Source organism: Galeopterus variegatus, unplaced genomic scaffold (genome assembly GCF_000696425.1).
Source record: "Galeopterus variegatus unplaced genomic scaffold, G_variegatus-3.0.2 Scaffold1070, whole genome shotgun sequence".
Taxonomy (NCBI): Eukaryota; Metazoa; Chordata; class Mammalia; order Dermoptera; family Cynocephalidae; genus Galeopterus; species Galeopterus variegatus.
The window spans coordinates 45,867-67,690 of NW_007727181.1; the positions used below are offsets into that span (position 1 = coordinate 45,867).

Here is a 21,824-nt window from a genome sequence, read left to right on the forward strand (position 1 = left end):
AGGGAGGGAGGAAGGAAGGAAGGAAGGAAAGGAAGGAAAGGAAGGAAGGAAGGAAAGGAAGGAAGGAAGGAAGGAAGGAAGGAAGGAAGGAAGAGCCCTGAAGAAGTGATGAGATTGTAAAGACCATGCCCTGTAATAACGGTTTAATGGTGGTCATGGGCATGGTTCTGAGGGCTTTAAAAGGAGTGAGGCGTTAGTTCTCTCTGCTCCACCATTATCACCATGTGACATCCTGCACTGCTGTAGAGTCACCTCATCAGATGTCTTCCCTGGACTTTGGACTTCCCAGTCTCCAAATCTGTAAGCAATAAATATTGTTTCTCTACAAGTTACCCAGTTTCAGCTATTTCTGTTACAAGCAACAGAAACGGACCAATACACCTATCTTCATGGAAAGGAATGTGATCACCTACAAAATAAAATTTGGGGGTGCAGGGTTAAATCCTTTATTGATAGTTTTTAAGAGAATTTAAGATTTAAATTGTTACTTGTCTATTCAGCTTGAAGTTTTTCTTCTTTAAAAACGATAGATTTATTTTATGTAGTTTATACATTACAGTACTTAAATTTAACTTTTAACTTCAGTATGCTTATGCAATTTTCTATAAAGAATGCATTTCCAATAGTATTAGTACAGGGTAGAATCACTTGTCAATCATATAACTTTAATGTAGAGTTAAGCTCCCATTTTTAAAAACAACCTGGAGGAACATGCACCTGCATTTTTCACAGCTGATTCTTCTGCCCTGTTTACACAGTATTACTACAGAGCTATGTATCTCACAACACAAACAAATGTGCATCAAAATATATGTAAACATAGTGTCCCCTACTTCCTGATGTCCTATTTAAAAAACAGTCACAATTTCCCTGGAACCAGGGTATGAGACCAGGCTAATGACAAAGCCAAGGAAGAAAGTTCTTGAAAATAGTAGTTCCCAGACCTGGGGATTAACCAGCAAAAAGGTCCAAAAGCATTTTTGGAGAAGGAAAGTAGATTTGTCTACCTTTAATCCTAAAGACAGAGAAAAAGAAAAGGCTCATACCACAATTCAAAAAAGCTTATATCTAAAATATCATGGGATCATACCATTTGAGCACTTATCTAAGTGACTTTTGTCATCACCAGATGACAAATAATTTTAGTAGTATTGGAGATCCCAGCTGGGACCTCCCTCAGTGAAAATACTCTGGTGTGATCAAAACACAGGAAGGGGCAGTTTGCTTATCCCGCAGGAGTATAATGAGTATAACTTGAAAACATTAAAATAAAAATCGCCAACTAATCACTTACTAGCTGTGTGATCCCAAACAAATAAAGTAACTTCTCTGGGCCTCAATTCCCTCACCTGTGAAATCATCATGATAACTGGATGAACCTCATGGGGATGCCAGGAATATGAGATGAAAGGCTGTACAAATAAAGGATTTAAAAGGAGTCTTGGCACATAAGAAACCACCACTAAACATTAGCTGGGATCACTGTTATTCACAGGTAATTTGGAACATAAAAGAACTCCACTTTATGTGCTGACTTAAGAACTCCTGGATAAGAGCAACTCTGCCATATTTAGAAAGTCCAAATATCCAAACAGAAAAACTGAATAAATTTAGTTTGGTGAAAAAAAACCTACATCATCCTTATTTTCTCACATTGCCTCAGGCAGATATAACCTAGTGTTAGGGAGCCCCTGCCCTAAAAGGATAGGTTGCTGGAAGGATAAAACGCTCACCCTGACTGCAGAGAACCATTGCCCCCATCTGTGAACTGACTCAATACAGTGTGTACGGCCTCTATGACTGAGAGGCTAAGTACTGATCTGCCTCAGTTTACAAAGCTGTGTTGTGCTGTAGTGAGGGGATACAGCAGAATATAACCCCAGAGCCTTTCCTTTAAGGGATTATGCATATCCAGTTGGTGATGTAAGACATTAAAAAACAAACAAACAAACAAAAAACCCTATGAGAAGTATCAAATAAATATGACTTTTCTTTTCTATCTAAAATGTGAGCCCACGATGGCCTTCCTTTGTTTAAAATGTCGCAGTCATTTCTCATTGCATCCAGAATAGGATCCAAACCCCTTACTCTGGGTCTGGGAGGCCTATGCGGTCCAGTCCTGCCTGCCTGTCACCCTCCCTTTCCTCCTCTCCACCCCGCTCACACTTGGCATCTCCCTTCCTGGGGACATGCTGCTTTGCTCCCAGCTAGAATCTTGGGACTCTGCCTCTGTTCTTCCTCTTCCCCCCAACCTACCCCCAGATATTTTTTGCATTGCTATTTCCTTCTTATTTTTCAAACTCAATGTCACCTCCTCTTTGATCACCCCAGTCCAAGCGATTCCCACAGTCACCCATGAACACTTTCCTTTCCTGAATGCACTAGCAGCACACTGGACTTAGCCTACTTTTTCTTATTGGTTTGCCTGTTCACTGTCTCCTACACTGGAACATCGGTTCCTGGAAGCCAATATCCCAGTTCAGTGCCCTAGACTCTGGATCCTAGAGAAGTGTCTGGCACACAGGAAGTGCTCAGTAAATGCTGACTCACTCACTCACTGGTGACGAGCGAAGTTTACTGAGACAAGCAAGTGAAATACGCTCAGCACAATGCTCGGCCTTGGGTTACACGAGCCCTTCTTTCTTGTAGGACACAGAGACTGTTTTATTGCAGAACAGAGTGATAAAGAAGAGTGTCACTAATGGGGAAGAGAGACATTTGCTGGTCCGTAAAGGATGAAGAATTAAGAGGGTACTTTTGAGGATGGGCTAAGGTGTGCAAACACACAGACACAGACACACACACACACACACACTCAGGGGCACCAACAGTCTAACTGGCATGTACTTTCTAGGAGGTGGAGAGAGATTGGATTCAAGGGCTAGGAAATTTTAATTTTACTGTTTGTCCTTTGTAACACAAATCACAGACAAGCAAAACAAAACAAATCTATACTCTAGGACATATATTCGAACACACTGCGGTACTGTGAGAAAAAGTGCCAGCTCCCACTCCAGTGTCAGGTGCTCCCGGCCGGTCTCGGAGGAAGCTGTAAACTGATTACCTCCTGAAGAGTCTCGCCCTTCTATGACATATGAAAGCCTCCGGTTCAAGGAAGAAAATAAACTTAAGTACTGAAATAGGCAAAGAGACTGGCATTTTCAAGAAAGAACAAAGGTATGCTAATTTCAGAGGATTGTAGGAAAGTTAATCTATACACCATGGTATCCAAAAGACAAAGACAGAGAAATAACAACAGGCAGGTCTTCCCTGTAATTACTAAGTAAAATACTAAGTAAATTATCTGAGATTTCATTTAAGGGCATGAGAAGGAATTAGCTGAGAAAAGTATACTGAATAAACACTTCAGAAGTAATAAACATTACAATTAAAATAATCAAACATCTTCCAAGGTTTACCAAATATGCCAAGGATGAACAGAATCATCAAAAAATGAGTCGGGGGCCGGCCTGTGGCTGCACTCCCGCCAAGGGTTCGGATCCCACATACAGACCGGTTCCCGCTCACTGGCTGAGCGAGGGGCGGGCGCAGCACCGAGGGTTGCGATCCCGTAGCCAGTCCCGGTCCGGTACGGGCGCGACACTGAGGGTTGTTTTGGTTTACCCAAGTACATAACGTTTCAAAGGCCAAATTCCTATTCTAAGAACTACCCCCTCACTGATTTCTCATGTCTGATATCTACACAAAAATCTTCATACTAGTGGCACTTGGATTCCTATTTTCATGGATATTTACTTTTACCCTATGAAGAACCATTCTACCTTGATAGATGAGCCGGTTTTAGAAATACTGTGAATACTCAAAGCCATTACGAATTTTGAAAAGGCAAACAAAACACATCACACAATACTTTCTAAGGCGTGCACTGCCAGCCACTGGCTAACCTACCTGATAACCCTGAGGTCACCTGCAGAGAGCTACTTTGTATTCTATAAGTTATTTATTTTCAATGACATATTTGTATCTTTTGACATAATCAAGCACAGTCGGAACACACTGGGCACTGAGTATATCCTTTAAAAAAAAAAAAGATAGATCAACAAAACAGCTCAAAGGACCCTTCTCAGGAAAGCCTTGCCCACCTTCTGGATCCACCTCCCTGACTGCCCCATTCACCTTCCAGGACTTCCTCAGTGGTACTCAGAAATTAGCAAAATTAGTATTCAAACTCAAGAGGGGATGAATTTCTGTATGTCTCCAGGGGGCTCAAGGAGAACCATGGGGTGGGGGCTTTGGCCTCACTCCCCTCTGTCTCTCAGGACCTCCCCTCTAACCCCAGGTTTACCAGAGGGAGGGAGGAAGGACCAAGCAGCTTCCTCCTGCCCAGAGGCCTCTCCTTAATGCATGTAACACCCTCCCCCCTCCAAACTAAAAACCCAAGCAAAACCCAGCAACACCTCCCCACACCCTACAGTCCACATGGGACTCTCTCCTCCCTGAGTCACATTCCTTCCAAGAGTAGCCCACCCTCACCTCCACTTCCTCCAGCCCTCTGAAATCTGGCCTCCTCCTATCTTAAACCCACCCCCATTGCTCACTCGGGCCCTCCTAATAACCAAATGGGACTTTCCTCTACCCTCTCCTTTGTATTTAACACATCTCTCTTCCTTTGGTTTCCCCAGCACTAGTTTTCCTTCTCTCTTCCTGACTGTTCATTCTGTCTCCTTTGCTTGGCTTTCTCTCTCTGCCTTTTCCTTTAATATGAAGGCTTCTATGAGGTCTTAACGTGGCCCCTAAAAATGATTCACTCTGTCCGGGCAATCTTACCCACCTTTACAGAATCACCTGCTACCTGCCAAGAGAAGGATATGCAGGCTCTACCCCCATCCCAAGTCTCTCTCTTAAACACCAGACTCATACTCCTGGTTGGCTACAGAACACCTCCACCTGGAAGTCCCTTAACTTCCCCAAGATACTGAACTAGAAGTGGCAGAGCCAGGACTGGAAATCCATCTCACGCCAAAGCCTTAACCTTCTCCTACACTATATCCCTTCCATTATTGCTCTTATCACACAGTACTGTAATTGCTGGCTTTCTATCTGTCCCTCCCAATAGAGTCTCCCAGAGTCCCTCCTGGAAGGCAGGAGTTTCATTTCATTCAGCCCCATATCCCCAAACCCAGCATGAGACCTAGCACACAGGAAACACTCAAGAAAGGCTTGTCGGGAGAATGGAGACAAAGGCTCTATCTTTTTCGTCTCAGCATACCCTGCACACAGTAGGCGCTCAATAAAAGACTGGTGGAAAAAATTAAAAGGAGAACATGTTACAGGAATGAGAAAAATGGAAAAGAATTATAAATTCTTTTCACCAGTCACAGATTTATAACAAAAATAATGTTTTTCTTTTGGGAGAAACAGATATTTTCTTTAATATATCTAGTTGCAAATATAGTCACATATCCACCCACCAAATATTATGTATTTATATTATTATGATAATTATTTAAAATTGTTAATTCTAATAACTGATAAAACTAAAATTTTAATTAAAAATACTACTAAAACATAAATATTACATATATAGTATCTAGTAATTAATCCAGTCATTGCTTTAAGAAAATGAAAGACTAGGTTCTTTCATCTGTACTGATATTAGGAAGTCAAACATTGACAAGTGTGAATTTTAATTATGTTTTTGTCTTTTGGTTTACCCAAGTACATAACGTTTCAAAGGCCAAATTCCTATTCTAAGAACTACCCCCTCACTGATTTCTCATGTCTGATATCTACACAAAAATCTTCATACTAGTGGCACTTGGATTCCTATTTTCATGGATATTTACTTTTACCCTATGAAGAACCATTCTACCTTGATAGATGAGCCGGTTTTAGAAATACTGTGAATACTCAAAGCCATTACGAATTTTGAAAAGGCAAACAAAACACATCACACAATACTTTCTAAGGCGTGCACTGCCAGCCACTGGCTAACCTACCTGATAACCCTGAGGTCACCTGCAGAGAGCTACTTTGTATTCTATAAGTTATTTATTTTCAATGACATATTTGTATCTTTTGACATAATCAAGCACTTCCCTCAATTCTGGCCTATCTTTCCAAACAACCTGATCAACCAAAGAATCACCTGTCTTTATTTTTACTATCAGGCCACACCTGTGCTCATGCAGGCTCCAAAGTCCCACAGGCACATCATCCCCATGGCCCCTGCATATTTGTCACTCTAATAGAGGACAGCATAAACGACACACATTTTCAAAATCAGCTGTGTCACTGTTTCCTATCAGCATGGATATCAATCACCAACTATGAAGTATATAAAAATAGGGGCTAACTGGTTAGCTAACTTGGGAGAGTGTGGTGCTGATAAAACCAAGTTTTGGATGCCCATACCGTTGAGCCACCAAAAACAAAAAGAAAAAACAAAAACCCATATATACTTACACAAATAGAAATCTTTTGTTGAAGTCCAAGGAACAAAGTTAGATAAGTGATTTCTATCTGGCCAGCAAATCTGCTCACAGTTTAAGCAGAATTTCCTTATCTCAGTGATTTTGTCAGTGGAGCACTAAAATCTGCTCCTGATTTCTGACTTTCTTGTACAGAGCCTACCAACTCTAGACACTATGCCACAAATGAGGATTTTATTCTTAGACTTCCACTCAATTCCTCAGTGTCAGACTCAATTGAAAACACAATTCAGTTCTAGCCCAATGGTCCCCAGTTCTGAACTCTTACTTACAAAACCAACAAAACTATTAGTATCTTTCAGAAAAAGTAATCAAACATGCATGCTCTGGATTACAAAGTGCACATGGATAAATGTAATTACATTATTTCTATAGTTATTCGATTTTCATCCTCCAGAAAAGCATGAGCATATGCCTATCTTTAGTAAGAAAAATATTAACAGAACAGTCTTCATCTGAATATTCTAAGTGGAAAGCTTAACTCCCTAATCATAAAGATATCTAAGCTCTTGGATTTCGATTTTCATTTTTTTTGTTACTATGCATCTTGCCAAGTTCTTTCTGGCCCCAAAATACCAGACATGATATGTAGTTTCCCTGCAGATCAGTACGCACCCCATCCCCTGCTAGATAACACCAAGGGTAGCTTCTTGACAAGGACATTCCCAGTCCTTTTTAAATTCAATTGTTTAAGTCAAACTCAGCTGTTGGGTTTAGAAAGCCTCACTTTCTGTGAGTTTCTCCAAACACAGGAGGAACTGCTAGTCACACTGATTATTACTCATAGAATCTAAGGACAGACATGAAAACCAAGGGTTTCCTGATGTCAGCAGCAAGGTTTGCTAATGACATTAAAAACAAAGGCAGACAGAAAATATTCTACTATCTCAATTTTGGAAGAAGCTAACAAAAGTCTTTAGAAGAACTGATGAGGGGCCGGCCCGGTGGCACACTGCCACAGTGCGCTGCTTGGGAGCGTGGTGGCGCTCCCGCCGAGGGTTCGGATCCCACATACAGGCCGGTTCCCGCTCACTGGCTGAGCAAGGCGCGGGAGCGGCACTGAGGGTTGCGATCCCGTTGCCGTCCCAGTCCGGTACGGGGGTGACACTGAGGGTTGCGAACCGTTGCCGGACACGGAAAAAGACAAAAAGGAAAGGGAAAAAAAAAAAAAAAAAAAAGAACTGATGAGGCAGACAAGAAGCCCGAAAGGTCATTTCCATTTCAGATGCTCATGCAATTGAGAGGGGGCTATTGTCTACACAGACAATATTGATGCTACCCGTATGGTTTACCTGACTGGTACCTACATTTTTAAAAAATTTACAAGAGGATTGAGTCAAAATAGGTAAAATTTCATTTAAAAAACAAGACACCCCCAATTTTCCCCCCAAAAGATTAATTACTTAAGCAAAGCCATGAGGTGAATCAAGCTGACTGTCATTTTGACCTTGCTCTGCTTTAACTCAGGAGCCTATTTAGAAATGTAACGAGCAATCCCCTTCATTCGGCTCAGCTAGCAGAGCTAATAGGCTTCTAATTAATTTCCAGAAGATTGCTGTTATAACTAACAGGTTTTAAACATTTGGTTGATTGGGGAAAATGAATTGAATATAATGTATTTGATTTGGAAAATTAGTTTTCATTCTATGTGCTTACCATAATAGTGTTTATTTTAAGTTTACATGATTCCATTAAGAGTCCCAGAACACCACTGGGTTGTTTTCATTCTTACAGAGTGCTATCCAACTTTAAAAAAAAAAAAAAATCAATTTACATTTAGATTTTTGTTGGCCTTTATGTGAAGGCAGGTTAAATTCATTTTTGTGGCTTTAATAAAAATCTTCACTTGCTAATATAGCAATGGGCCCAAATACTTCAAAATGATCCTGGCGATACCTCAGTCAAAAGCTCAGTCATCGAATGCAAATCCTCTGGAGGAAAGGCTCTGCACAGAAAGTAAGATGAACCAGTTACTGCATTGTTTATTAAGTTTCACTTGATTCCTCCTGACAACCATTTAAACAATGAATGTTGGGAAATGTCCCTCAAAGAATCAACAACAATGGCAAGGATCAGAGCTTTTATATTTAGCTAATACTATTTTTAAAAGGAGAAAATATTTCTTCCTGAAGGGATTATGGGAAGCCTTATTAAAGACACCTGCAAACAAAACAAGTGACAATAGATCTTTATCATAATTGATAACTGAGTTACCCTTTCTATAAAACTCCTTTCTTGGAGACAATAACATCAAGATTTACCTTTGCTATAGATTCAGGACATGAGCTAATTGGGACCAGCAGAATTCACCAATGATCAGTTTACCAAGATTATGTGAGCGGATAGTAAAAAAGATCCTCATCTCTCAGGTTAAACAGAAGTACAGCGAGACTAGAATTTTCTCTCATGCTGCTGAGAATGTTTTATATTGAAATCAAGCCGCATCCATCCTTGTCCCTCCATATGTGCTACTAAAACACATGAGGGATTCTAATTATGACGGCTCACTCTGCTAAGCACACAGTGGGCCAGCCAGCTTTGGAACTCAACCTTTGCCTAGCCTGCAGTTACAAAGAAACAGAACCTTTCACAAAACCTTCTCCAGGTAATTAACAATCACTGTCAAAACGTGTACTTATTATAGTCATCTGCATTCTATGAAAAATCTGAAACTGTTTTAGTGAAATACTGCTTCTGGGGGATAAGTAAAATAGCTGAAGACAGCAGGACACATTTTTAAAATAAGTTCGGAGAGGAAAAAAAAAAATCAAAGGTCCTGTTTGCAGTGAAAATATTCCACCTGTGAGTCTCAGGTGAGTCTCAGCTTACTTCACGTAGGTAAACAGTGGATGCCTTCACCCATGGGCTATGCGGTTTGCAGTCAGATATTCATTGCTGCATTTCTGTGTGACTAACAGGAATTCCTGTAATCATTTCAGGCCTCTTACAATTTTTCTGACACAGCTAATTTTCCAAGTTAAGTAATTTTGGCTCTTTATAAAACAGTGACTCCAGAGGAGATCCGAAGCTTTGACTTAAGAGCATCTGAACATCGGGAAAAAAAAAAAAAGTGAAAAGGGCTGGTGGGGCATCAGGATAAAGTCGTTAACTGCAGACCTCAACTGTAGTATTTTACGTCCTGGCCTTAAACTGAGTTCATGACTAGAAGTACTGTTAACTGGCACTTAGGGAAAGTGACGAAGGTTGAAACTGATGAAGTGTTAGCAACAGCAGGTGGGATATTAGAATACACACAGCTTTTGATAGATGCATTTCATTTCTAAAATAAACACTTGGAAAAAAAGAAAAAAGTTCCCCAGCCTGAATCATTGAAAAGTACAGAAAAAAAAAAAAAAATACCACATGAACAACAATATTGAATGAGGAGATGAGAGATGAGATGACCCAACATGATTCTTTAGCACTTCAAGTTCACAGACAAGACAAATGCTTTATAGATGGTATTTCTGTTGGATTTTTTAAAAAAATATATCTTAAGACTTAGAGCAATCAACATGTGAAAAGAAAAACTGCCTAGAAAAACAAAAAAGACATTTTCTGAGATGACTTTGATCCTGTACTCAAATTATTGGCTTAAACATGCTTGCCTTTAAAGGCTTTGTATCTGCAATAACTGCTCTCTATTGTCCTTGTTAACAAAGTATTATTTTCACTTTATTATTACTAATCTTTTCTTTGTAAGTAACCACACCTGGTTTTATCCAAAAAAACAGTGCAGTAAATATTTGTCCTTTGTGGTAATACAATGCATAATTTAGTTAATCTGGGCTATCTTTCCGTGAGAGGTGATTGTTTCTGTATTATGAAATGTGTTCACAGTAAAGCGAAATCCATGCCAGATACCTAGGAGGCAGACGGAGAGCCACTTACAAGCATGTAGCTGCCTCGAACCAACCCTGACACTGTGTAGCCACTCCTACACATGAGGTATTACTCATGCTAACTTAGCCTCCAAATCATAACCACACCTTTCTTCTACAAACATGGCCTTTTATTAACATTACACATCGCCAGGCCCAGAACCCCACCCCCAACCCCATAAAAAAGGCTTGAAAAAATAGGAACTTCAGTTTTCTATTTCAGAACTGAACGTTGTGTTACCTGGATGAAATCTAGAAATGTCAGGGGCAACAAGTCATCCATATGTCCAATGTCTTTGGAGAAACGATTTAAAATTCTTCCTGCAAGAACAGGATATAAGAAATTACTCATTTCCCCAGATAGACCCTTGAAGAGAAACAATTCGCCAACAAATCAAAACAATATTTTAAGTGCATATGTATTTAATATATTACACATTCACATGAAATAAGCCAATGTCAGTGGTAAAGAAAAAGAAAATAGGATGATACCTAAAGAGAAACAAAAATCCCACCAAATAGCAGTGGGCAGGGAGTTAAAATTTGGTCCTGATTTTGAGAAGAAAGGTGGTGGAAATCCTGTGACAGTATCAGGGAGGGTTGGTGGGTTTTAGAATGTCTCTCCTCTTTAGATCCCATCTACAACTTCAATCCAAGTGCTAAATAGGTAGATGAACAATTGAAAAATACATAAATTAATCCTAATTGTCACACTAATTTTGCTTTAGAATTAATTTTGCTAAGTGACCCATTTTTAAATAAATGTCACTGTAAACCTTTGTAATTTTTTTCCCCAAAATGGTTCATGGCAACTTCAAAAAGTTTATGGAAAAACAGGATTATAAGATAATAAGAATCTTTCCATGAGCTTTCTGAAGCACCCCTGTATGAAGACACATACACACACACACACACACACACACACACACACACACACACGGCCTATATTTTGATGTAGGCAACCCCTGAAAAATGTTTGTCTAGACCCCTGAACTTTTCTCATCGAGGCTTGGGAATCCACACCACAGATGACAGGTGAGACCTCTACACATACCCAAGTGCTTGCCAAAAGTGACTTCCTCGAGGGCCTTCATACCAAACAGCCACTGGACTGTGAACAGTCAGAAGCTGGGGACTAAGCTGCCACTGCTGGAGCAAACGCTGCCTCTGCAGTCCTCCCACGAGGCGCCTGTGCTGCGCCAGGAAGGGCAGGCCATGCCAGGCCATTACAAGCTAGGCCTCCATTTTCCTCTCTCAGACTTAGGACATAAAGACTCCAGAGAGCAGCTTTCAGTGACACCTTTAACAGGCCCAGTGACATCTTTTCCAAGCCTCTAATAGCACCTCCTTTAGAGGGGTGTCCTGAGGATTAAATGGGCTCATGAATGTGAAAGAACCTAGTCACAATGCCAGGCACTTTTTAGCAGGTGCCCAAAAACAAAAACCAAAATGAGAAAGGTGCAATGATGACTATTACAGATTCTACAGCATACCACCTGGGGAGGAAGTTCAACTTGTTAAAATGCAGATTCTGATCCAGTTGCTCAGCGTGGAGCATAGTCTGCATTTCTAACAATCTCCCAGGGATGCCCTTTCTGCTGTCTCCCAGACCACACACCAGAGGTTGGGCCATTATTTAATTAGTTGTGTTAAATCAGGTGGGTAATTTTTCCACCTATCCTAATAGATTTTGTGACCTATCTAGTTATTTTTTAATTTCTCAAAGTATCAATACCGAAATTAGGAAAATAGATGTTAAAAAATAGTGAAAAAAATTAGTGGGGACGTAATTAAAACACTTGTTATTTCCTCAGTGGAAATTACAACCTTTGAACATAGGCAGGATTTAGAAACATCAGCTTAAAAAATGTTGAAAGCAATATTCAAATTTTTTTTTAAAAAAAGATGAAAAAGCTACACGAGATGACTAGTAAGAGAAAACCACCCCATTACCTTTTATCAGATGTGAGAATCTTAAGGTCTGAGAGACCCATGGTTGGTAAACAGCATAAAACACAAGGAAAATACAAACTGAAAAGGCCATCTTCCCTCAGCTACCACAGTAACTGAACTGAATGCCAAAGATCACCCAAAACCTAAACTCTTATTCACCAATGAGCTGAGAGTAGAAATGAGATTAGAAGATTCAGTAGTTACTTCCTCGCTCTAAGAAACGATTAAGAGAATGCATGGTGTTTGCAGAATATTTTCATCTGGCTTTATAGTGGACAGTTGTAATCAGAGCTGTGGTTTCAAGTTCATGGTCTCGTTGTCATTTTCTTGGAGGTCTCCAAATCAAATCCTCTGAAAAATCCCCTCTATGCACATGCCATGCCTCTTCATCCAAATGACATTTGGCCCCTGCTGGAATATCTCCAGGGATGTCGAGAGAAGGGGAATCACTGTTTGCTGGAGGAACTTAATCCATTTAAAGACTGTTCTGTTAGCTTGCTTACGTTAAACCGAATCTTGGCTTCTTGGAACATCCAACCATCACTGTTTATTCTGTCCTTATACCACATAGAGTGGATCTAATTTCTCTTGACAGAACAGCTCTTTATACACCTGAAGAAAGTTAATCATAGCTTTTTCAGACTTCTCACATGGTGTCCTGTCTCAGCCACTGCCTCTGCAGATACTCACATGGCCAGTCTCACTTATTGCCTGGTGCCCAGGATTCAAAGCAATACCCCAGATATTGTCTGCATACTGCAGGGTAAAGTGGTAACACCATCTCCCCCATTGTTCACAGGATCTATCCAATCACCACAACCACAATCACAGTAAATTCTAGCAGCCAGATCACATTTTGGACTCACATTTAATAAAAATCCACATTATTTCCGTACTGGAACAATTGGGCAATATGTATAAACAACTCTGACCCATCCCTTTTGACTCCAAATTCCATTTCTAGGAAGTATCCCAAGTTAATAAGTGCACCGAAGATGTTCAGTGTGGCATTATTTGACAAGTCAGAATTGGGAACAATCTAAATGTCCAAAAAGGATATGTAATGTGTTATGGGCACTTTTAATTTCTTCTCTACATTCTGTATCACTTGTGTAAAAAAGTGAAATGGGAATGGGAAAAGAGAAAGATGGGGGCAGGAGAGGTCTCCCTTGAAGTCCATAGTGTCACATAACCAATCAAGATCCTCCTAACTGCTCTGGTTCACGTTTTTCTATCTTATCCACAAGAAAGAATATCATGAATGATTATCATCGAACTTTCTGTCAAAAAACAAATTCATAAATGATTGTATTTTAAGAACTGATCTAATCTGGAGTTAGTGTCACCTCTAGAATTCTGACACCTCTCCCATAGCCAAGATTCCTTAACTGCCTTATAACAAAACTATAATTTAAAACTTGGAAGTTCCCATGTCTAGTTTGAGCCCCATTCCTTTTTCATATAAACAAAAAGGCATATTTAAATATCAAAATATTGAGGTATATTTTTATTAAGGTGTATTTTTACTGAGGTGTATCTTACATCTCATAAAATCCAATCATTTCAGGCATACAATTCAGCCTCCTCTGACACTCAGTAGCACAGGACATGGGGAAACTCATCCAACCTCTGTTGACACTCAAATTCCTCATCTGTAAAATGGAGATGACAGTATTTGCCTTGACTACACAGGATCGAAGATCGTGAGGATAAAAAAGATCCTGCTTATGAAGGCATCTTAGAATCCTAAAGTAGCACATTATTAATGTAGAAACGTAGAGCTTGAAGGGGCATGAAAGATCACTAGGGCTAGTAATTTTCAAACTCTGTCTTGTGAAGATTCTGAGAGTCTACCTTGAAGAACCTTGAAGAATGAGACAGAGGAGGAAGTGGGGGTCAAGCTCGCTCAACTCCAGACACCCCACCTTCCCTTAGTTGCCCGTCCCCTCCCAAACCGAGCACCTTACACCCATCTATACATTCATACTGAGATTGTCTTAGAAGAAAGGTTTCTGCAGGCCACAGAAATGTTCACAGCACTTTGTAGACCAAGCTGCTCATGTTGAGATGAGGTGACAATGACCAACCTTGCTCAAGGCAATGTGACATTTCATAATGGGGTGGCTGCTATCTGCCAAGCCATGCTGGGATTTCCACAGGCAGAGAGGAGAGGCATGAGAAACCTCACTCTTCAGGACAGCTGCCTTCAATGTCCTTTACTGGCTCTTGTTTTTTCCTAAGGACAGAGCCATTGACCATTTTCTCTTTTTCTCCTTCTTTTCCCAAACTTGCTCACTGTCTTTACAGTGACTACCTGCTTGCATATGCATCCCAAATCTTATCTCCATTCCTGATCTCCCAGGACTTACTCGACTTACTACCAAACATCTTGAATCCTCTGAAACTGACCCACAACCACCCACACCCAGCTGCTTAAACTCTCCCTTAGACCTCTGCCCAAACGCTGGGCATGAAGCCTCATAAGTCACTTTGGCCATATCTTTATCTCACATAATTACCAGCATGTCTTAACTTTTCACTTAAAATAATCTCATTTACATCCTTATTTCTTTATCTATCAAATCGAATCTATGAAGCATTTTGGAACAGTGAGGAGAGGACAGACAGAGAGAGCTGCCTCCCCAGTCTCCCTTCTGTTCCTGCTGACCGCGCATCCTCATCCTGATGGGGACGGCTTCCTGTCCTCTGTTCACTCATCAGGAAGGTCCTCCTTCCCTGCTTGACTCCAATGACCAATACCAAGCCTCAGGCCTTTCTTCTCCATGGAGCTCTTGCTAACAAATGCAGCTCTCAGGAATCCACCATCACTTGAACTTCTTTATCAGACAGGCTTGCTGCTCTGCATGGGAACCCTCCACAGCCCTGGCCACAGTGAACTCACCAAAAGTGACCAAGGGAGCCGACCCAGGGGCTAGCTGCCAAGTCGGCTGGGTTTGCCCTTTCAGTAACTACCTGTGAGAGAAGCTGAGGCACCATCCGGAGCGAAGTCAAGAGGCAAAGGGCACAGGAACATGCCGCAGCCCCATGACAACAGCCCCAGCTCCCATGAGGACCAGCATTGCCAGCTCCTGGAAGGCCAGCTCTGCCTCCTGCCGCCCCCTGAGAGGCTGCTTCATTCTGGTCGACCCCTCCTCACGTGAGCTAACTCAGCAAGATTTCACCCCTAGCAGCCCGAAAACCTCAACCAGAACAACACTGCCTGTCCAACAAGAGATCGAGTCACTAAAATTAGGTGAAGAAATGATGAATTTTGTAAAGTTCAATTTCAAATTGCTGGTTATCCTTTTAAGTAATAAAGGCTTCTTAAAAATTTTTTTAAACATTTCGGCAGAAACTTTTTCATGGGTTACAGACACACAGCATCTCTTCGTGACAACCCAGAATTAATATTTTGAGGATCAACAGTTGGACTGTTCTTAAACATGGCAATGTCCTTAGAAGCTGCTAGGCTACTCAGAGGCACACCCAACTACTGTGGTTTTGTTTTATTGAGCTTTCGGTTCATATAGTTTGCCACTGCCCCAAGCCTGCCTGCTACCTCCACTTTCAGTTTAGTGATGAGGACGAGGAAACCCCACAACCAAGTGGTATAAAACTGGGCCTGAAAAAGACTCAGTGTGCTCTCAGCAAAGTCATAACAATGTCCACATTTTAAAGCACAGTTTTTCTGATACTTTGCTTGATGACAGACTATGTCAGCTTGCTTCCTCGTTTCCACTAGAGTCTGGATATATTCTCAGAATACATCATAGGATAATCTATTTAACTACGTCTCAAGCATACAAGTATTGGTTTGGATCTCAATCTATAGACCCTTTGTAAACACAGACCACATTTCACGTAGGACCTATAACAGGGTGCCCAGAGGGTGCTCAAACTGGATCTGCTAATGACATGCCATAAACCAAGTGGCTCGCCAACCTTTTTTTTAAAAGACAGGAAACCTTCAGAATAGATGGACTCTTACACAAAAACAAATCTATAAGACAAATATAAGAAAGGCGGCTCTTACTGAAGAAAGTCTATAAGACCAGGAACCCACTCAATGACCATCTCCCCACATGTTCCTCATAGGGATAGAACTGAGAAGTTTAATTCTAATCCCCACAAATGAAAACAACACTCCCTGGTCTTCCCCCATCAGTGAACTCACATGGACACAAAGGGACCATAAACATCAGGGTGGCTTTAAATCAGAAAGAATCCAACACTCACAGAACAATGTTTCTCAAACTTTAATCTGCACACAAATCACCTATGGATCCTGTTAAAATGTACAGTCTCAAGAGCTCTGGGTGGGGCCTGAGATTTTGCATTTTTAACACATTCCCAGTGGATGCCGACGCTGCTGATCCAGAAGACTATACTTTGAGTAACAAGGAAGAATCTGGAAATGTCTGATGATGCTACTTCTGTCTCAAGAACCTATAAGATAACCTTGTTGTATTTATGTGCATAATTCCTGTCTTTTTCAATTTCCTTCTGTGCTTCCAGGAGCCAAAGATCAATTGGTTGTTTCCTATTCACACAAATTAGATCAGAGTAGAGGCACCCTTAGGACAGGGGCTTCATCTGTTTTGTTCTGTGCCGTTTCCCCGGTGCCTAGTGTGTAGAAGGCACTCAAGCATACACTGAGTGAATACATACAACAAGCCTTTCTACTACAAATAATAAACGGCCTGTTTTCAAATTTCAAGTCTCTATTTCTAATGCTTGCTATTTTATGCAGTCTTTTCGGTGGCTGTTTTCCAATTTGAGGACATTTGTTGCCAAATGAAGTGTCTGCTTTGTCATACCTGTCATTCTCCTTGTGTTGCTGTTCAATCAATTTGTCTGTGCTCCTCAAAGCACAGGTGCAGACTGAGTTTGGGTAAAGCAACTTACAGAAGCTGGCATGACAGATCGAAAGCATTCTAGAAAGCAAGGAAACTTGGCAAGTCAAAGAGGGGAGAGAACAGGAGGAGGGGCATTGGACAGAGAAAGAAGCAAAGGATGGGCATGGAGCAGGCAACGAGCACAGATAAGCACGGCAGGACAGACAGGAGAAGAAGTGCAAGACACAGACACCAAGAGTTATCAGAGATAACGACATCTGAGGAAAAGTGCTGGGCTGGCCATAGCCTGGCCTTGCATAATTCCTCTAAAGCTAGGAACGCCTCCCAGAACTTAAAGGTAAAGTCATATAAGAGATGGTATTTGATTTAAATGGGAGCCTTTAACAGGGTGCATCCTAACCCAGACCATTTTCTTAAAGCACCCAATTTGGCACAGAGGCCTAGGAGGATGGGTTTTACCCTCTGCTGAGGAAGAGGCCTACTGTCCCCCATAGAGAGACCTTTAAAGATCCCTTCTTCCTTGTCACAGCTAATATGGGATGAGGCATCTACAATTGCTTGTCTTTCCTCTTCCCACACCTACCTATCTCCTTTCATGCCACAGAAAGCCAGGACTGTGACAGTCCCGGACATGGCTTCTGCAAGTCACAGGCAGACCAGCAGGTACACCAGTGGAGTGGTCCCATGGCAGTAGTGGCAGGTGGACTCATGGTTCTAGGGTTTTTGTGTCTCCTAAGAGTTAAAATAGAATGAAGACTGCAGTAAATCAACTGGGGATTGTAGGGTCTCCTACAGTGATGTGAAGAAAAGCCTTTCTACAATAATTATGCTGTGTTTTCCAAGTATAGCCTTTTCATATAATTAAGACATTACAAACAGTAGTTTCAAGGTTTTCTTACGTGACAGATTAGAGCAAATGAGTTTCAAAAGTCTGTGTGTGCGCTTTCCTTCTGTGAGGAGATCTTTCTCATTTTTCCCCCACCTGAAAGATGCCGGGTGTGACTGTCCAAACGAGATGACTTGCAGAAACCCCAACTTCTTCAAGGCAAAGGACGGCCTCATAGTCCATTTCGACACACAGCTTCAAGCCTTCCTTCCTCTTACTTTGCACTCTTTCCCTTCTGGCTCAACTACTAGGGAAACACCTTTAACCTCTCATGAGAGCTCGCAATTTAGAATTAAAATTTGACCCATCTCATTGTTTGGTGACTATCTGGGCATCTTATAACCTAATAGTGATAGCAGGTTAACAGCATACACGTAAGTGAAGATAGAAGGCAGAGTGACATGAAATGACATGAGCACACACCAGTTGGCAGGAATAAGAAAAGTGTGGACCACGTACCAGGCAGATGGCAACAAGGAAGCCACACAGCAGGGGACAGAACGGGCCAGCGTTAGTTATAGAGGTTGGGCAGGGTTGGCTCAACATGTGCTCACAGTGGGAATATGGCCTGAGAGTCTGGAAAGAAGGCAGAGAAAGCATCGACAGCAAGCGTAGAGCTTGTCCAGGTGGGAGGAATGACACCACCAGGGCTAAGAGGCGGGAAGAGGCAGAGGGATGACAAATACTTGTCTAGGTGATGGAGAGCATGACCTAAGATAGGAAAGCACTTGAGTGTGGGATGGGAGTGGGAAAGGGTGGAGTGTTGAGGGGCCCCCACTGGAAATTCCCCTTAATCAGCAAGAGGTCTAATTTCGGTCTATCACCCGTGGCTCTACAAAGCCATGTTCGTAAGGAGGAAATATTGAGGAGGAGGACTGCAGTGAGGACAGAGGGGCATTTTACATGTCTGACCTCTCACTCCAGGTCATTCTTCCATGGAGAATGTCTGAAGAGTTCTACAGAGCATGGCCAAGGAGATCAACGCAGCCTCAGCCTGTGTGTGCAACATGGACCCCCACGGATTCTTCACCGCGCCTTCACCCCAGCAGAGATCTAGACAAGATTCTCTCTTGTGGTCAGTTTGGTTCACTCATGCTTGATTTCTAGAAGACTACAACACACAGCACTATGTAAGTGCCATAAAGGGGTGTTTCTGTCAACCTATCTATGACATAAAGCTACTTTACTGGACACATTTGCAAGCTCTATTAAATATCTACTAAGAAGGATGGGGCAACAAATTACAGGCAGGGCTGGTATTGAGCTGGTATGAGTAGCCATGGCCAAAGCAGCCTGTGACAGCCCAGGCCCCCTTATGGTTGGCTAATGCCTGCTGCACTGGATGCTAAATACTTTGAATATTGCTCCTGGTTAGAAGAGTTTCAGGAATTCCCTCTTGGCTAACCATAATTAAAGTAGAACATTTTAAATAACTCCACCTCAAAATTAAATTGCATAAGTTACTGTAGGCTGAAAGAATATATTAACAAGTGAATAAATGAATGAATGAGGACATATGGACTAATAAAAGGCTAACTGATTAGGAAAGTCCAGGGGCTTGAGTTCCACCTCATCCCAGGCCTTAACATGTATGTGACCCAGGGCACATCAAATTGCTTATTGCTAGGAAGTATCATAGGGGATTATGCTTGAAGAAGTGGGTACACCTCACAAATTGCCTCAGGAAACCACTTTGCAGCACAGCTATAAATGCTTTGCTACAGCAAGTGATCATTATTTTACATTCACTAAGCATTAAAAAGAAAAAAAGCTAGGAAGAAAGATCAGGCCACTTCAGCACGTGTGGGTCTAATGAGCAGGAGTGAGTCTGCCCACACCCATGTAGCATCAGGGAAGTGCAGATCAATGGGCAGCAACAGGTAGAAGAATCTCTAAGATGGCAGCTCTGAAACACTACAGGTCTGGTGAAAGCTAGAGTCTTTCCACTGGAAAATGCCCACATATACAGTTTGCATATGATTTCAGGGGGATTCATAAACCATGAACCACGAGAAGTAGAGTGGCCATGGAGCCCCGGTTAAGAACCACTGATTTTAAGAGAACAGGAAACCACCGATCTTGTGACCTCTCCTGCCATAGGAATGCACTACTTTCATCTCCAAGAAGGACTTTTTTCCCATCCAGTATCTCTTGACTATCTTTTATGGCTAAATGCTCATGGAACATCTCCAGAAGAATGAGTATTAGGGGAGTAAACAAAAAGGCCTAGAAATATCCAACAGTCTCAAGAATGTGTTCCCACAGAGATGGTGGAAGCAATATCTATTTACAGAGCATTTGTCTAAACAAACAATTCCCATTTCCACAAAGGCAACTCTCAGATTCAATAACTGAGATTACCTTGAGTGGAAATTACCACTGGGCATGCGAAATCAACTCAAGTATATGCAATGCTCAAAAATAGGACAGCAAAACATTTGGTGCAAGAACGTGACTGAACTTGAAGACAATGGGCCCTCCCACTACCCACCCTATGTAAAGCAACCGAAGGTGTGCTGGAAACAGATCAACCAACACCCAAATCTGATAGTCAGCTCTATCTCCAGCGCATCATTTTCATATCTGGGAACCGCCAACAGATGTTACACCAAACTGGCTAGGCTGTCTTAAATGGAAATACATGGACCTTTGTTGGGATTTAAAAAAAAAAAAAAAATCATTAAAAAATCATTTTCAACTACTATATTACTTCTTTTAAAAATTCAGATAAAATTTGTAAGAACTGGAAATACTACTACTGAGTGTTACAATGCTACTCGTGCTGTCAGTTATAAAAAGCTTAGGACACATTTTGACTCTTAGTCACACCGCCATCGTCTCTTACAGGGAATCGTCACCTATTCCAGTATTCCACAGTCCTTTCCAGTCCAGTGGATGCTCCTCTTTATATCATGGTATCCACCGGTTTCTAAAACCACTAGCTGGCTTTTCACCTGTTCTCATTCTTCTTGACTTTTTCTGGAGCATGTGATGCTGCTAATTACCCTTTTTTTTTTTTTTTTTTTTTTTTTACAGTATTTATGTATGCTGGCTTCTTGGATATAGCTATTTTTTTCTTGTAATACCTGTCTCTTTTCATCCTGCTATCCTGCCTGTTCCCTGAATGAAAGTGCCTTCTGTGTATTTCAAGGTTCTCATCTCTTGGAACTCCATTCTCCCGAGGAAGATCTCATCCCCTCTTATGACTCTGATGGTGTCAGATATTCTCTATTTGACAGTAAATCCCAAGCCAGATCATGCAACCACTGTCTTTCTTCTCCCTTACTCTTAATTTTCAGTGCATCCAGCTGGTCGCCTCTTCCCCTGGGTGTCCCCAGTGCTTGTGAATGTGTAACATGTCTCATTTGCAAACTGCTTAAAATGTTTAACGTAGTCCAATAAATAACTTCAAATGAATTTCAAAAAAAAAAAAAAAGCTTTACATACTTATGCTGTAAGTTTGAGTAGCCAAAACTTTTTTTATGTACTAATAAGGTAAAATCCAAATTCTATTTTGGTTTTCAAATATTTAAGAGACCTTGCATGAGCTTTGAGCAAGCTTACAAGTTGGCTTTGTTGCTAGCAAGGTGCTAAGGACTGAAGTGACCTCGTCAGCACCATGCATGTTACTACATCAAGTAACTTAATCAGAACACAAACTGTTCTTAGATTTCTGCAGAGGTAATTAAATAACAATTCAATGCCAATTAATCAAAGTCAAATAAGAGTTTGTCAGAGAGGAACTCTATGCACGCTAGAGACTATTTAATGGTCAAATACTTTGCAGGATCTTAGT

General features: G+C 41.3%; 1 protein-coding gene across 1 annotated transcript in view; it reads right to left on the reverse strand.

The window, feature by feature from the left end:
- The window catches only part of ABCC4 (ATP-binding cassette, sub-family C (CFTR/MRP), member 4), a gene marked incomplete at its 3' end in the record, with an annotated part of 176,263 nt that overhangs the window by 45,785 nt on the left and 108,654 nt on the right, over positions 1-21,824 (reverse strand). Inside the window, exon 19 of the mRNA XM_008574597.1 lies at positions 10,575-10,654. Within this exon, the coding sequence (XP_008572819.1) occupies positions 10,575-10,654 (80 nt within the window). The remainder of the gene's footprint in view (positions 1-10,574; positions 10,655-21,824) is intronic.